Source organism: Centroberyx gerrardi, chromosome 8 (genome assembly GCF_048128805.1).
Source record: "Centroberyx gerrardi isolate f3 chromosome 8, fCenGer3.hap1.cur.20231027, whole genome shotgun sequence".
Taxonomy (NCBI): domain Eukaryota; kingdom Metazoa; phylum Chordata; class Actinopteri; order Beryciformes; family Berycidae; genus Centroberyx; species Centroberyx gerrardi.
Genome location: NC_136004.1, coordinates 22195634 through 22210264, shown reverse-complemented (window position 1 = coordinate 22210264; position 14631 = coordinate 22195634). Strand labels below are relative to the sequence as shown.

General features: G+C 41.9%; 2 protein-coding genes across 2 annotated transcripts; both read right to left on the bottom strand.

The window, feature by feature from the left end:
• Positions 1–2925: 2925 nt before the first annotated feature.
• plk2b (polo-like kinase 2b (Drosophila)) lies at positions 2926–8850 on the bottom strand. The gene is made up of 14 exons (XM_071894765.1): positions 8641–8850; positions 8443–8550; positions 8220–8336; positions 7661–7790; positions 7200–7383; positions 6663–6861; positions 6233–6380; positions 5893–5987; positions 5450–5582; positions 5115–5195; positions 4549–4708; positions 3929–4058; positions 3652–3762; positions 2926–3350 (listed from the first exon to the last, which is right to left on the bottom strand). Exons 1-14 carry the CDS (start codon positions 8824–8826, stop codon positions 3159–3161), a joined length of 1974 nt encoding a protein of 657 aa, XP_071750866.1. The 5' UTR covers positions 8827–8850; the 3' UTR covers positions 2926–3158.
• A 1755-nt stretch (positions 8851–10605) lies between these two features.
• On the bottom strand, positions 10606–13380 carry LOC139908195 (ATP synthase subunit C lysine N-methyltransferase). The gene is made up of 5 exons (XM_071894800.2): positions 13213–13380; positions 11926–12030; positions 11214–11354; positions 11077–11127; positions 10606–10910 (listed from the first exon to the last, which is right to left on the bottom strand). Exons 1-5 carry the CDS (start codon positions 13378–13380, stop codon positions 10725–10727), a joined length of 651 nt encoding a protein of 216 aa, XP_071750901.1. The 3' UTR covers positions 10606–10724.
• Positions 13381–14631: the final 1251 nt, after the last annotated feature.

Genomic DNA, 14631 nt, shown 5'->3' with positions numbered 1-14631 from the left:
TGGAGGCCATTATTGTCAAACTGCACGAACTCAGACCTGGAGGTGGTGTCATGAATAATTCCTGCTCCTTCCTCTTGTAGGCTACTTCCTGTTCTGTTTCTTTCTGTGTGGGTATGTTTATGCATGAGGCATTCATTATTTAACTCCAAGAGCACAGATATTCTGAGTGAACATCTAAAGGGATGACTCAAACACCCATGCTTAACGTCCCTCATTACATAAGCTCTGACATTGGACAGATGTTAGACACACAGCCAGATCAAATACTCATCTGGAGAATAACAAGACGGCAGTGTATTACAAATGCCAATCAACTCTTGAATGGAGTCTGTGGAGTATGTCTAAATATCACAAAAGATTATGTCTTTCCTGATGCAGACATTCAGAAAGGAGAGATCATGTCAGATGTCTTTTACACAGCCTTCATCGATTTCCGATTCTCACTAAATTGGTCAGCGGTTGCTTGTTTCCATGGTGACAGTCATTCAAGGTAAAAGGATCTCTAAGAATTATTGTAAAGAGTCAGTCTCCAAAGCTCTGATGCAATTGTTACATTATGATGTCGTGGCATGCCCGAGTCTGTTATTTTGTCTGTTTGTCTTTCTTTCTATCTGTCTGACACTGCCTGTCTGACTTTCTGACCGTGTGTCAGTCTAACTGTTGATCAGTGTCCTTGAGTGCATGCGAAACAATATGTGTGTGTTAAGTAAGTAAAGCAATAGCACCTTTCAAAATCAGGGTTAAGAAGTGCTTCACAGAACAAAAGGAGCAGCAACAATAAAAGAAACTTAACAGAATGAAAGCAAAAATTAAAATAAAAGAAACACCGGCAAGGCAAATAATAAAATCTGAAAATAGAAGTAAAGGAAAAAAAAATACTTGAATGCCTTATAGGTAATCAAAAGAATCTTAAAATCAATTCGGAAATGAATTGGTAGCCAATGCAGTGAGGCCAGTATTGGTGTAATGTGAGTTCTGCATGGAGTCCTTGTCAGTAGTCTCACAGTTGCATTTTGGACTAGTTGTAATCTGCCTCTGTTGGCTTGACTGAGACGTGAACAAGGAATTACAATAATCAAGATGAGAGGAGATAAAAGCATGAACTAGTCTTTCCAGATCTTGGAAAGATAGCATATGGCGTACTTTAGCAATATTTCGCAGTTGGAAAAAACAGGACTGCATCAGTTTCTTTAGGCTACGCATTTGTCAAATTTAAAATTATGATCAAAGATGACTTGATGTTGGGATTCAAAGGACCGAGGCACTGTTTGATTATGTTCTATTGTCGGGGGCCGATAACTAACCGAGCTTCAGTTTTATCCGAGTTCAGTTGGAGAGAGTTCAGGGCCATCCAGTCCTCAGTTGCAGCCAGCCAGGCATTTATGCAGGATAGCAACTTTCATGTTTCATGTGTTCATTGGATTTTACAGAGATATAAAGTTGCATATCATCTGCATAACAATGATGTGTGCCCCAGGTGAAGCATAAACAGAGAAAACAGAATAGGCCCAAGAATTGATCCCTGAGGCACCCCACATGTCAGTGAAGAACAGGATGAGACATGGCCTTCGATTGAATGTACAATGAGTGATATAAAAGATGGGACTCATCCAGCATGTGTGCGTGTGTGTGTGTGTGTGTGTGTGTGTGTGTTCAACAAGGTCAGTCACATAGCTCAGTCAGTCATCTTTACCATCTTCCATTTATCACCGAGGAAGAAACCTCAGCAAGGGAGGAGCCTTGGACAACAATATAAACAACTTCAATATAAACACGCCCTCTATCTTCTATCCATCTCAGGCTAAGTGGATGTTTCCTGTGACAAACAGAAGAGTTCCTCAAAGATAAAGACCTGCTTTGAATTGGACCAGTCCATAGATATTAGTGTAAATTACGTTTTAGTCGTAACACATTGCATGCCTTATAGTCAAATGTGTAACTGATTTAGGACTTTTACAGACATCTCTCGTTTCCTCTTACATTAATTAACATCCAATTATCCAATTATTGTGTGTGAAATGGATATAATTACTTTGTAGTAGTGTAGTGCTGCCATAGGAGCTGTTGAAATGCATTGTGGCGGTCTGGAAAATGTGAACATCAGGCAGTTATTCTTACTGTACACCCAGAAAAAGTACAGAGTTCAACATCTAAATGCAGAAGCTATTGTCAAAGCAGTGATGTCTTCGGGGAGACAGGCTCTTCATCTCTTTGAATATTAAAAGGGTAAAAGCATTTGATAAGAAGGACAATTATTCAAGTGTAGATTTTTTTTTTAGAAAATGCTCTTTATTATTAAATAAATAAATACTGCACTTTGTACACAATAAGTTATTTAGGACATTTTCTACCCAGGTGATAATGGCTCTGGAGGGATCCTTAGTGGATCTGTAGTACTGTATTTTTTTATGTCATCCTCCTCTCCTGCCCCCCCCCCCCCACTTCTCACTCCCTCATTCCACCTTTTCCCAGCTCAGTGGGCCGAGTCCATCTGTCAGTAAAGAGAATGAATCACAGTTTTAAAGTTGGTGTGATGTTATCCCCTGCTCCCACCCACGGCAGCCCCACCCCGTCCCATCCACACACGTAAGCAGCCTCTCTCTCTGCACTGCAGAGCTGGCTGTGCACACAGTATACATCATGTACAATATTCCACAGCCTAGCTCTTATTATATTCTGAGCACCAGCCCTTTATGGATTAACTCTACAAACGACAAGTAGATCAACAATGTTATAAACAAGTCAGCTGGTGCCAGCCCAGTGTTTCTCTTTACGTTCCAAGCATCCCTCTCTGCCCCAAACATATGGGGTTCACATTCGTACCTACACACTCGCTCCAACACATCCGGTCCTTTCTCTCCGCCCATGATCGACATACAAATCAGCCCTTTTCCGTCCACCGTCATTGTGCTACACACATTTTCATTCTCCTGTCCATAGAGTCTGTCCATATATTTATTTTTTCACCTGCACCTGTGCTGAGTCATGAAGGTGCAAAAGGTGTAGGAATGATAGTCTAGTCGTTGCTTTGCATGGGTCCGTCCTCGAAACCCGTCCCTCCGCACGGTTCCTTCCAGTTCCTGGTTCCACTGCAGCACTGCAGTAGCAAGATGAATGGGTTTGTCTATATGAACTGTCCACGACACATTACTGTGGGTTTAGCTGCATCTCTGCAGCAGCATGTTGAGGGAGTATTCCATGCGTTCGCGCAGGTCTGTGGGGCAGCCGGACGTCAGCAGGGAGCTGAGTTTGAAGGTTTTGGAGACACGGTCTTCATTGATGTATGTCAGCATGTATTCTTCCCTTTGGCAACACAGGATGATCTTGGTGTGGTCGTGGTAAAAGTTGACCTTTGGGGTTAAAAAATAGATAATTTTTTGATTAGATTGGTTTGTATATTAATATTCTGGCATAAAATAAGCATCAAAAGTAATTTACTAATCTGAAAAAATATAACAGAATTTGTCCCTAGAAAAGTATCATGTTTGCTTTATAATTTCACTGCTTTTGTTTGATCTGTCAGGTCTAACCCCCTCCTCTGCCGATTTGAATATTAGGCTCTGAAAGCACGTCATGTATTTCCCCTAAACCGCGCTGCTCTGGACATGCCCAGCAACAGCTGTGTTTTGAGTGATAAACTGGTGTGTTTACCTGAAAGGTGCCGTCGTTAAAGAGCATCATGAGGGCGCGGTCAGACTTGAGCCACTGCAGCAGGTAGAGTCTGGGCATGTGTGTGTCTGTCATACTAACCAGATCCCCACCCTGAGTAGGCAAAAGAACAACCACATCGGATTAGGTAAGCAAAGAAAAACAATACTTCAGGGAATGAAATGTCAAAAGAAAGATAATTGCAAAGGAGGTATGGATTACAGGAATGAAAAAGGAAGAGAGGAGAAACATGGGATGGGGAGAAGAGGTAATTACTCACATCCATAAGATTCTCCTCCATGTAGTGGGAAAAGTACTTGAGCACAGTCACCTGGCCCACAAAGTGTTCGGGAACCTCGCAGGTAGGGAACACAGAGCATTGGCCCAACTCAGCGTAGTAATGGATGGTCCTGGGAAGAAAGAGGAAGGGGGGTTATGAAACCACTCAGATAAACAAATACTTGACAACCAACCACAAAAAAAATAATAAATAAAGGGATTTCTTGACACTTTGAATTTCAGTCCTTACTCTAACTTGCTGTATTTCTATTTTATTGTATATCATCACTGTTGGTATTCCCGATTGAAAATCTAAATAATGGCTGCAAGAAAACAGTCTAGGCCTCAATGAGAGAAACTAAGACCGCTGCTTTTTGGTGAAATGAAGCGCCAATACTGATCTCTTTTTCCCACATTGTGTAGTACCTAAGAAAGATGACGTACTAAAATTTGAAATGTCAAGGTATCCCCTTGGTTTGAAGCTAGTTTAAACCACTAAAAGGTTTTCCAGAATAATTATATTTACCACATCATGCTTAAACATGCCATCTCCACTACATATGGTGATAATAACATGCAAACTGGAGAGAGAGTGTTGCGAGAGCATACAATAGTACATACTTTCTGTCTGGCAGGAGGCTCATGTGAGTGCCGTTGTTGAAGAGAACGCCCACGGTGTGATCAGACAGCTGGTAGCCGAAGCCGTACTTGTTGGAGTAGTCCACCCACTTGGTCACCCACTGAAGGTTACAGCTGCCTGAGCCCTTGGGGATGTCGTCCGCTTCAGGGTGAGAGCACAGAGCAGGAAGATTAGAATACAATTTCAATGAAAATCTTAAGAAACAACAATCTGAACTGCGCTATGTGACCTACTTCCCTTTTAATTACAGTATAACCTCGCCAATTCCAACCTCCTCAGGAGTTGAGGTTGTTTGTACATTTAAATGTTGTTTAAGCATGGAACTTGCATGTACGCATATTCCATAATCCATTTGCAGTTGATTAAATTATTTACTACTTTGTTCATCACATCAATCTGTTTAGATGTTTGAGCTTCAAATGTAGACAATGACTGTATCGTGAAACTCCACTGTGTTGAGTATATTAATGTGTAACTAACAACAACATGTATAGGTCATGGCTTTGCAAGTCATTTCAACTAATAAAAGTAATTCCAGTAGACTCACCTTTAGGCATATTCTCTAGACATCCTCTGAAAACACTAGCAACCGTATCAGCTACGCTTCCTGTTGTGTTGTCTTCCAGGCCTTAAGAAACGACAACAGAGGGTGATTTAGTTTTCAGTACAGTACAGGAAATTATGTGCCACTCTAGTTGCCATATCAAATCTCTGTACTATCAAAATTGCCAACATTCAACTCTCCACTTATACCAACTCTCTTTAGAGCTGCAGTTTCCCTTCCAGTGGGACGTACTGAGTATCAGTGGGAGTTGAAACATTATATGAAATCTATGCGTGGGTCTGGGTGAGCAGTGGATCAATGGAGGCTTGTGGACTCACATTCGCTGCTGCTGCTGCAGCTCCCCAGACTGCCCCTGACGATCAGACGGATGGTATCTCGCGTCGTCGGGGACTGGCTCTCTGTTGCCGGGGCAACGGGGCTCTCGGCAGATGGCGGAAGTGGCCTTCCATTCTGAGGTGGGAAGCGATGATGACGGGATTTAGAATATGTGAAGTTAGATCATCTCTTCCTACTATGACTCAGCATTTACTCACAGACGCACAGCGGTTGGTCTAGAGGTTGAAAATAATTGCTTTTAGCTCCCTTTGAAAATGTGCTTGTTATAAAGTTCAGCGCGGCAGCAGTGTAACTCACCACTTTCTCTCACCACGATATCTAAACTCTACCCATTTATTCAGTGGCTGTATAAATAATATATCTGCAACATCCATCCGCTCTTGTCCATATCCTGTGTTATTATGCTGAATGATGAACCTCTTACCTCTGCCAGCTGTTTGCTCTGTTGTTGGCTGATGACAGTTCTCTTCAGGTCATGCTGCAGTTTGTAGATCTCCTCTTCCTCTTTGGTTAGCTTATCTATTAAAGACAACAACGCCACATACAATCAGAGCATGGCCTCTTTAACCTGCAGCCTCTTACTCAAACTGACATTAGATCACTAGAGGATAAAATCTGACACGAGTGTTTGCAATTAAAAAAAAAGTGGATTTAGTCATGTTTCTTTAGCAAGAGCAATTTTACAAGGTGAAAGATAACTGGAAGGCTTGACTAGAGGCGTTTTATGTGGTAAATGAGCACTCAGTGGTTGATGTGCTACTCACTGAGAGTCTCGTAGTATTTGACCTTGTCTCTCTTCCCACCAAAGAGTGCAGCGGCAGCCTTCTTGAAGAAGCTCTTGGCAGGACTGGAGACGTGGAAATCTGGTGCAGAATGGCAGCAACTAGCGGGCAGACGCTCTGGACTGAAGCCCTGCAGAGAGAGAAAGTGGGTCGGCATGACGGATGGGAGAGAGGTCAGTGTTACACTCCTACACAGTGACATTTAGAGAGAGAGACAGACAGAGGGAGAGAGAGAGAGAGAGAGAGAGAGAGAGAGAGAGAGAGAGAGAGAGAGAGAGAGAGAGAGAGAGAGAGAGAGAGACAGACAGAGAGAGACAGACAGACAGAGAGAGACAGACAGACAGATATAGAGACAGACAGACAGACAGAGAGAGAGTGAGAGAGAGAAAGAGAGTCTAACCTGCTGTCTAACCTGTGTGAAGAAGTCGTGCCTCAGAATGTGGTCTAGGTGCGGTCTGTCCTCGGGGGTCTTGGCCAGCAGGTTGGTGATGAGCTGCTTGGCCTGCGGTGACAAGGAGGAGGGCATGGAGTAGCGCGCCTCTCTAATACACCTGTACGTCTCCTTCAGGTTGGTGGTCTCAAATGGCGGCCTGCCCAGCAGCATTGTGTACCTGGAGCGGGACAGAGGGGGAAAAGGCAGAAGTGAGCTGACGGCCATCATAACAAAGTACTGACACTTTATCACAGAAATTTCTGAGCTGTTGGAGGCGAGACGGATGCATCATATTCTCTGAAATAGTATTTTCAACTGAGCATCTATTATTCAGCATATCCAACCTTGAGATATATTGCCTTAAGACAGACTGACTGTGTTTATATTATTTATGTTTTTACTGGGAGAAGGGGTTGATACAGAATGTTAAAGCTGACATCCAGTCAAAATATATATTTTTTTACAGATTATATAGTATGATGTCCCTAACGGTGAATGTACAGTAAGCCTACTCACATGACACAGCCGAGGGCCCAGATATCTGATTCGCAGCCGTGGCCCTGCTTGTTGAGCACCTCGGGGGACAGGTAGTTGGGAGTCCCACAGATCGTCTTCCTCCTGTTTCCCGCCGGCTCCAGCTTGGCAGCCAGACCAAAGTCCCCGACCTTCAGCTCCATAGACTCGCTCACAAAGAAGTTACCTGAAGGGGAGAAAGCGAATGAGATGATGAGCACTGATATTCAACACGGGATCAAAGGCTAAATAATACTGCTTGGATCATCACATGAATCGATACGCTGGGATGTGACCAGGACAAGACAAAAAAATAAAAAATTAGAGGGTGGGGTGGGTTCTTATCAAAAATGATATCCTAATAAAGAAAGAAAATGAATCCCTGAATAAAGTGCTTCTTTACAGTTGAGTGCTCAGCGTGTCTCCGCACTGTAGCGTGTCACTGCTGCAGAATGATTGCTTACCCAGCTTCAGGTCTCTGTGCAGGATCTCTTGTTCATGCAGGTACTTCAGCCCGGAGACAATCTGTCTGAGGTAATAACGAACCTCTGGCTCAGTGAGCACTTTCCGTGCCTTCAGGATGTGGGCTAATGACTGCAAAAAGACAAAACGTGGTAAAGAGGACGATTAGAGGGCTGTTTTCTGAAAAGTGGAACTATCCTCAGTATCAAACCTTTGCCACCCTGATGAAAAATCACTATAATATTCCCATTGGGATGTGTAGTGTGTCTATGGTACTCTTGACCTTATCAGACTTTATGGTATTCTTTATCTCATATGGTATCACAATACTATTCCTATAGGGACTTATAGTTTTCTGTGATATTTGTATTGTATCCTTCTAAAAATGTATTAGGATGACTATTGTTCTTTATCGTGGTGGCAGGCTTTGAATTCTGCCAATGTGCTGGCACTAGATAATTTTGGGTGCAATGCAGGTGTCACCCAAACCACTTGAAAGAGTGCAGTGGTGTGAAAAGCACAGTGGTTAAAACTTCAATATGACAAAATAGCAGCACTCACTTTTCTACTGCAGTATTCCAACAGAATGTAGATGTTTTCCTTGTCCTCGAAATGGTGATAAAAGTGCACAATGTGTCTGTGATGCAGTGCTCTGTGCAGCTCAATTTCTCTGTCAATCTATGGGGAAAGAAATAAAACGGTCACGATTATCACTGGAAGCAATATTGTGATATCTGCTGTCCAATAGCCCCAGTGCGCACAAGCACCGGAGCTGCGCGCTTACCTTTTCCCGTTGGTGAGGCTTGGAGACGCGCGTATGTGGGATGATTTTGGCCGCGTAAACTTTGCTGGTGGAGAGGTCGGTCATCTCATAGCATTTAGCAAATCCTCCCTGGAAAGAGGAAAAAAACGGTTAGCATGCTGTGTCTTCAGGCTGCGTCGTAAATCCCAAAGCCAAATACCAATTTTACGCCTGAGCTACCTTTCCCAAAACTTTTCCACGGCAGTAGCACTTTCCCGTGACAGGATCGGTGATTATTCTGGCCATCTCCGAAGGTGCACTGCGGTCATCCACTCTCTTCCTGCGAGGCTCGCAGGACCTCTGCGTCGACTCACACATGTTGCTACTGTTGGTCGGTTGTGGACCGATATTCCTCTGTATTTCCATAGAGCGGCGACACTGTGGCTTCTCGTCCCGCACTCAGAATGCAGCCTGGAGAGCCTGTCTGTGCGGCTTTATACTCTGGCACCCACCCCACCCCTTTGTCTGCCACCCTCTCTCTGACGTCACGGTGTGAAATGGGAGCTTGAGGTTCGGCATATCGACTCGCTTCAGTGTGCATTAGTGTTGATGATGACACAGTCATGATCGAACAGAGCTACATAAATCAGCCTATGGATTCCATGCTATATAATATGATATTATATCCATTCCTACGGATTCTATCCATGTTCTCCATCATCATCATCATCATCATCATCATCATCATCATCGTCACCATCGTCAACTACAATAATAACAACAACAAAACAACAACAGACAAACAAGCAAACAAGCAGTGGCCATCATCTTTCTTCATCGTGACCACAATCCCATCATGGCAGGCATAAGGTCTTATGGACAACTAGCCACGTTCTGTAGCTTATTACCCTTTCAATTCAAGTAATATGGACAGGTGAATGCACCTTTTACATTTTGGGGCACAATATTATTTGCAATTTATGAAGTCTGTTGAAATATCCACTATGCAGAGGATAAAAACATTGTGTATTCTACTCAGGCTCACACCTTTCACCCTGTGTTTTTGCAGACATCTCAATTTGGAGCACTAGCACCATCAGGTGGAGATGTTGTATTCCATATTCAACACTATAATCCTGTTTTGCACTCAAGACTGTGGCTATATCAGGAGCTTCATGCTTAAATTTTATATTAAGCATAATTAATGTATTTATGTATGCGATTTAGGCCTACAGTACCATGCTGAGGTTTTCACATACTCAGGACTGAAGATAGAAGCAACCGCAGGGTGCAAAGGCAACTTCCATTAGGGGAGGGAGGGTGTCAGTTAAGACCAATTATACCCATAATTATACCCAGCATGTGGTGCGACTGAGCTACAGCATCTCCTGACTTCTCCCCCTACATCTTCCCTGACCAGCTGCCAGAAGCACACGTGACCTGGCTGCTGCACGTGAAGCCCAGCACAACATAAACACTGATGTGTACAAAAGATCTGATATGAACATGATACACACCAAAAAAAAGAATCTGAAAGTCAGGAATTAGTCAAAATGTCAAATTTAGGTTCTACCTGTGGAGTTTTGTAGCAAAAATATTTAAAAGCAATGTGTAGCATAGTGGCAAAAACAACCATCAACTACAAACAGAAAATATTTTTATTTTTTCTTTATATTTCAGTTACCAGCTATTTCCAAACTAAATGGAGTTTCAGTGTTTGTTATCTGTTGTGTCCAACATTAACATAAGCTTAATTATATTTGACAAAGGATCCATGTCACTTTACAGTCACATCAAAATTAATTGCACAAAAGTCGATAGTTAGTGTTAAGCAGTTTGATTAGAGTGGGAAGTACATTTTTTGAGCCACAGACAGACTTGCTCATTGTTGGTTTCAGTGGCAGCCACAGCCATATTCTGGTTAGCAGTGCATGATGGTATTTACAAAAAGATTATCAGTGAAATGATAAAGGCTCAGTCTATATTGGCAGTGCAAAGAATTAGTGCAAATATTCCAGGGCCTGAGTAATGTTGAAATCATACCAACATCTTGCTCATTCAAGGAGTCCCAGCAGCAAAAGACATCAAAAGACAAGATCTCTCCTGATCAGTGCAATTTACTCACATCACTAATTTCCCCACTATAAAAGGTAATTACCAGTGCAAAAATATGCACTGAATATGGCTATATCCAGGTTAGTTTGAGTTCCAGCTTCACAATTTTGTTCTGATCTGGTAAGAGAAATCAGAAAAGTGTCCTGAGGGTGTTAGTGCAGTTGAGGATGATGGAGCTGGGGAACAAAATAACCCAGAGATGTGACTTGTTATGCTTCTGTGATCTTTACATTTCCCAGGCTTGAGCGTACAGTGCTGATGTCGTAGGCCCAGGTCTGGTCCAGACCAGAGCCGACAGACGATTGGTGCGGCCAGTGGGGGAAGGGGAAGCGGCAGGCGACGACACGCGCATCATCAGGAAGCTCTTTCAGCAGCTTCTCACCCAGCACCTCCATCTGTTGACCAATCAGAAAAGGCTGCATCAGTCACCGACCAATCAAATGCTATCTAACCAAATACATTCATATAGCTAAGACACAGGGTCAATTTCTTCCTATATAACTTAGAAAGCAGCATCCGTATCAAGGAAAATAAATATTTCTGCATGGGAGGGAAACTCACCACTCCTGGAGCAAGAAAAGCCGTCACATTGTTGTACGCTGACAAATCAGTCTATGAGAAAAGAAAGGCACAAAATGGTCAAGCAAAAACCTTGATTGCTCTTAAAGAAAGCAATAATTTCAAAGTCATGGCCATACCTTCCAGAAGTCAGTTTTAACAAAGGCTGCCCGGCTGGAGGGAACCCCTGTCCAGCGGGCCTTGCCCCTGGCATAGGCCAGCAGCATGGAGTTGATCTCAAAGCCAGTGCACTGGAAACCAGCAGAAGAGGCCGCAAACACCTGATGATGTACAATACAGCTATATGAAACCTACTAAGAATAACAATAATACACACAACACAATCACAGTTAAACTCACTCTCACATTTTAACTCCAACTGGGATTCAAACTATGCAGTCGGACTGCCCTCCAGTTTAGACTTGGACATGTATCCACTGGGGATGGGACGATATTATCGAAATTCAATATATCGTAATACAAAAACATGACAAAACGTATTGCGGGGCAGAAAAATGAATCACAAATACGATGGCCTGCCCACAATTTCACAAGCTCTCCATTGAAATTATATTATTTGCACTTTGTAATGACATTTTTAAATTGTTGTTTACATTCTAGCAAACCAATGCCATTGCTAGAAAGATTTGTGGCTCAGAAATAAACATAATTCTGCACAGTCAGACTTTGTTGACATTGAACTTTTATTTATTACATCGTATCGTGGTTGTATCGATTCGTGAACCCATATCGCGTATCGAATCGTATTGTGAGATATATCGTCCCATCCATAGTATCCACACAATGTTTTTAAGACAGACACACCAGTTAAATAAAGTGCAGCCCACTAACCAGTCTTCCATCTCCTGAGCCCAGATCTGCTAAGCGGCCTCTCCGTCCATCCAGCAGCTTCATAATGTTCAGAGTCTGATCTTTGCTGGAGGGTAAATAAGGAACCTGGGCCACAGTGAGGAAACAGGTCAATATATGTGATAGGTAATACAATAACACTGTATTATTATAACATCATTGCTATCAAGATAGTAAATAGGAGCTGCAACATGGGAAGGAAGGATAAACCTGTTTGGAAAGGAAGGATACGCCTGTTGACATTCCTCCCATGGTAGATAGATCTTTATAAAGTTCAACTCTAAAGGAAAATTCAGCCTAAAATAAAATTCACATTATTAGGATCTTAGACAGTCCAATATTTGTGCATATTAAGCACTCTCTCCAAACAACAGCAATCAAAGAAACAAGGATTCATCATCAAGAGAAAAGTAGCTGGTTGTGCTCCACAGAAAATTTGCTTCAGCTTTCAGGTGAACTTTTTTCATTGTAGTGCCAAGAAAAGCAAAACAAAATGATAATTAGAAAAAGCAGCAATGTCTCACTTAAACTGTTCCACGATTTCTCTCTTAATGATAAATTCAGCAGAGCCTCTGCCCTCTCGGTTTGGGGTGGACTGACTCTTTGATAAGACAACTTAAGATTCCAGTTATTGGAAACTTATTCAGCATAACACATTTATTCTGAGTCAGACAGCTGGCTGGATAAATACTGCATCATGTCATGACCCCATAAAACACAGGTAAGAGATTCAGGACAAAAATAAATCGATTTTTGTCCTTTCTTTTCAAAGAAGATTAACATTGTGCTTGTATAACTGTGCTTTTTATTGGTATAATATCAAATCCCCAAAAATGCCAATTCTCCATGCAACAACAAATGACATGGCTTCATTATTACCCAGCCGCTGATCATCTGCTTCTGATCATGATGTTTTCTTTTCCATCTTGTACTGACGGTGAAGAAAAGTAGTGCAATGATCCATTATGCAACATCAATGGATCTTGGCACTGGATGCACTTCAGATTATAAAGCCATGAAAATAGCATCAAGCACAGTGCTTTCTTAATAAAATAATCATTATTGTAGACTTACCGCTTTCTCCTTTTCCCACATTTGTCGCTAGCCCAGAGCACTACGCTCCAAAACAAGCCGAGTATTGTTACTGTGTAAGTTATGTTCTGGCTCGGCTTTTTTGATTTGATTTCACACATGCAGTATTTAGTATTTGGAAGTATGCAAGAGGAGCAAAGCAGTCAGATAAAAGTGGAAAGGGTAAATTTAAAGTACCTTGAGGCTTCCAGGGATTCTGCGAAAGCCCGGCATGGCAAAGAGGCTCCACAGCCCATAGAGGCCAGTGAGCAGAGCCCCGGTGGAGGCAGTCAGGACGGGATGGTCTCTGCTGTGAGGAAACACCTTGCCTTGGTCTTGGAGAATCACCTCGATCGAGTCCTCCATTGCAAACTGTCGGTTAGATGGATAAAAAATACAGCAAATTAAGGTAGACAAGGCTGCATCCTAGGGCTGGGCGATATATCGTGTAATATCGATATCGTGATATGAGACTAGATATCGTCTGGGATTTTGGTTATCGTTATATTGTGAAGTAACTTAAATGTCACTTCTTCCTGGTCTTAAATCCTGTTACAGTAAAGTGATACAATTTTCTGAACTTATTAGCCTGCCATTACTAATTTTCAAAATTTAGTTTTGAAAATTAGTGATTTGATTTACACGAATATTCATCCCCAAAATATCATCACATTATCAATATCGAGGTATTCGGCCTAAAATACTGTGATAGCCTATTTGATTTTGTCAATATCGTCCAGCCCTTCTACATCCCCTACAATGTCTCCATTTTGTAAGGAAAGCTCTCTGGAGACTTCTATCATTTTCCATAATGTTCATAGAGATATGCTCTTATCTTTCTAAAATGGTGAATAGATATTATATTTTATAAAGAAACCAATCACTCTCTGTATTTGAAGAGTTATTTTCCAAATAAATCATTATGCTACCTGAAGGTCATTATTCAATATCTGTAAAAGTGTTATCATTTTGTCAACCAAGGACTAAAGGTTATAATCTATCTTTTTAAATAACATGATTTGTTATCATTTTGTGCTATCAGTAATGTTTCAAAGCCAGATGTCACTTTTTCCAAATGGTGGGCAGCTCATTTGGAAATTCAACGTTGGAGTCTCATTTGGAGAATCAGTATAATTAACTTTAGAGTTATTAAATTAGAGTATTAAAAGAGAAGGTAAGGTCACTCAGCAGCCACACATTAGGGGGATATATATTAAAAAAGAGACTATAAAAACTACTTTCTGAATGTGTCTTTTGAGGCCAGATGACCATTACGAGCTCAGCAAGGCTACGGTCATTTGGTTTCTGCGTATATTGCCTTGTTAATCATTACCAGAACATAATATCCGAGCATTGCCAAGACAAATCTCACAAGAGCACCTTTCCCAACAGCAGATGGTGCCACAGTGACCTATTCTCATGCAGAGCACCTTCTAGAAAACTTTTGTTTACTACGCTCCAGTCTGACAGAAACTATCAGGAATAACAGTTCTGCTTATGAAATTGCAAAAATTTCGGTGCCATGAATGCAAAGAGGAGCTGTAGCACTATGAGCCAAGTCCACACTCACACAGATCCGACAGATTTGACTTGACAGATTGCGGACTATTACTACAT

What these genes read in the sequence shown, in the direction of transcription:
- plk2b (XM_071894765.1), bottom strand. Translation starts at nt 8,826, where the DNA reads ATGGAAATACAGAGGAATATCGGTCCACAACCGACCAACAGTAGCAAC. An exon ending in AGCCTCACCAACGGGAAAAG is followed by an intron (nt 8,337 to 8,442) that starts GTAAGCGCGCAG and finishes CTTTCCCCATAG; the next exon opens with ATTGACAGAGAAATTGAGCT. An exon ending in TTAACGACGGCACCTTTCAG is followed by an intron (nt 3,351 to 3,651) that starts GTAAACACACCA and finishes TTAACCCCAAAG; the next exon opens with GTCAACTTTTACCACGACCA.
- LOC139908195 (XM_071894800.2), bottom strand. Translation starts at nt 13,380, where the DNA reads ATGGAGGACTCGATCGAGGTGATTCTCCAAGACCAAGGCAAGGTGTTT. An exon ending in TTAAAACTGACTTCTGGAAG is followed by an intron (nt 11,128 to 11,213) that starts GTATGGCCATGA and finishes CTTTTCTCATAG; the next exon opens with ACTGATTTGTCAGCGTACAA. An exon ending in CTTTTCTTGCTCCAGGAGTG is followed by an intron (nt 10,911 to 11,076) that starts GTGAGTTTCCCT and finishes ATTGGTCAACAG; the next exon opens with ATGGAGGTGCTGGGTGAGAA.